At 46.3% G+C, this 2,180-nt stretch overlaps 1 protein-coding gene across 3 annotated transcripts in view; it reads left to right on the forward strand.

The window, feature by feature from the left end:
• Window positions 1-1,526, forward strand: part of Acss2 (acyl-CoA synthetase short chain family member 2) — a 36,920-nt gene extending 35,394 nt beyond the window's left edge. For 2 of the 3 annotated variants that reach the window (XM_090352211.1, XM_090352213.1), the window contains 2 exons: window positions 244-318; window positions 697-1,526. In XM_090352211.1, the coding sequence (XP_090208337.1) occupies window positions 244-318; window positions 697-824 (203 nt within the window). In that variant the 3' untranslated portion in view covers window positions 825-1,526. The remainder of the gene's footprint in view (window positions 1-243; window positions 319-696) is intronic. The other variant, XM_090352212.1, reaches the window with a different exon arrangement.
• Window positions 1,527-2,180: the final 654 nt, after the last annotated feature.

The raw sequence follows: 2,180 nt of genomic DNA on the forward strand, positions 1-2,180 counted from the left end.
TTGTTATTCTAGTTATAAAGAAACTTCAGACTTAGAGAAATAAATCTCTTGCCCAAGGCTACACTGCTAGAAAGTGTTAGGATTTAAATCCCAACGGTTGATTCTATAATTGGATTAAGATACAACCAAGAGGCTAAAGAGACATTGTTAATGGGGAGGGGTCCGTGAGCATGACATTGAGTATGCAGGCTTTTGGAAGTCTAGCTGATGATACTAAAGAAATGCTTGATTTGTTGGTTATAGTTAGAGAAAAGATTGGCCCCATTGCTACACCAGACTACATCCAGAATGCACCTGGCTTACCTAAAACCCGCTCAGGTATGTTCAGAGATCTCTAGCAACTGGGATGGGTTGAGAGTCCAGTGGTTGGTAACGTTTATGGAGTAAAATCCTTGGAAAGGGCTGGGAGTTTGGCCTAGTGGTAGAGTGCTTGCCTAGCATGTATGAAAACCTGAGTTCCATTCCTTGGTACTACATACATAGAAAACAAAAGCTGGAAGTGGTGCTGAGGCTCAAAAAAAAAAAGTCAGAAGTGGTGCTGAGGCTCAAGTGGTAGAGCTCTAGCCTTGAGAAAGCCCAAGGACAGTGCTCAGGCCCTGAGCTGAAGCCTAGGACTGGCCAAAAAAAAAAAAATCCTTGGGGAGCTAAGATGGCTTAATGCTATCATCAATTAACCAGAGGCCTATATTCCCCTAGGGAAAATTATGAGACGAGTGCTCCGGAAAATTGCTCAGAATGACCATGACCTGGGGGACACATCTACAGTGGCTGACCCATCTGTCATCAGTCACCTCTTCAGCCATCGCTGCCTGACCATTCAGTGAACAAGACTGGCCTTTGCGTAGGACTCCCCTTGCTCGGCTCTCCCAAGTTCTGCCAATCTCTCCTATCCATCCTCCTCCCCCTCCCCCTCCTGCATCCAGGCATAATGAGGGCCACACTTTGTCCCTGAGTGAAGACAGTTTCTTGTAACTATCAGGCAGTAGGGGAAGGACCCAGGCCAGTCTCAGATTGATGTGTACCTCGGCTTCGAAGAGCTCTGTAAGCCCATTAAAGGAACCTCAGGGCCAGGTCCCATGGCTGAAACATGGGTTATGTGTTCAAAGGGCAAGGGAAGGCCTTGAAGGAGGGTAGCAACTCATCCTGTATCAACTCTCTCAGGAAGCACCACTTCTGACCTGGTGCAGGCAATTACCTTAAAAACTGACTATGTGTGAGTCTAGGAATAATTATTTTTTAAATACTCTGCTGTTTTCATTCTGAGTCTGAATTCCCAGATGGCAGGACTATCTGCCCATTTTACTCCAGGGGCGATATATGTGGATTCAGTCTCCAGAGGACTTTCAGATTATCTACTTCTTTGAAGGAGTAGATGTGTTTTGTTCCCAGGACCAAAGGAGTTTCTGTCTTCCTTGTCCTGTCCCCAGCCTCCATGAGAGACATTCTCAGATTAAATTCTCTTTTCTTTCTCCAGTCATGCTCAAGCCCTGTGACTGTAAGAATAAAGTCTGTGACCTTAAAAAGGTGGTGAGTGGCTCTGATTGATTTGTGGCAGATGAAAAGGGGAGGGTATTTCCCAGGACTATCCCAGTACTCTTCCTTCTAGAACTGTTGGTTTTGGCAGAGCTAGTCAAGGCTTTGCTCACATGACCTTGACCAGCTCCTGAGCAGCAGGAGTGACTAGATGCCATTCTTTTTCTTCTTCTCTTTTTTTTTTTTTGTGGGTCATGGGGCTTGAACTCTGGGCCTGGGTGCTGTCCTTGAGCTCTTCAGCTCAAGGCTACCACCCTACCCTTTGAGCCATAACCCTACTTCCTGTTTTCTAGTGATTAATTGGAGATAAAAGTCTCACATTCTTTAGTGCTGGGCTGGCTTTGAACTGTGATCCTCAGCTCTCAGTCTCCAGAGTAGCTAGGATTACAGGCGAAGCCACCGCGAGGCTCTGAATGCCATTCTTAACTGTGATGTCCTACCAGGCTTATCTTCCTCAGTGTGTTCCTGCCAGGATCCTTTCTCTTCCCTGTAACCCTATGCTAACTTAAGGATTGGAACTTCAGGATTCCATTGGGGCTAGGTCTACAGAGACCCTGAATACGGCCTACTTACCAATCAACCTTGAATGGGAAGATCTAAATTACAGCCCCCCACTTCCTGCTGGGCGCACAGCAATGAATCATTGA

This window comes from Megascapheus bottae, chromosome 18 (genome assembly GCF_031878675.1).
Source record: "Megascapheus bottae isolate mThoBot1 chromosome 18, mThoBot2.hap1, whole genome shotgun sequence".
In the NCBI taxonomy this organism is placed as follows: Eukaryota; Metazoa; Chordata; class Mammalia; order Rodentia; family Geomyidae; genus Megascapheus; species Megascapheus bottae.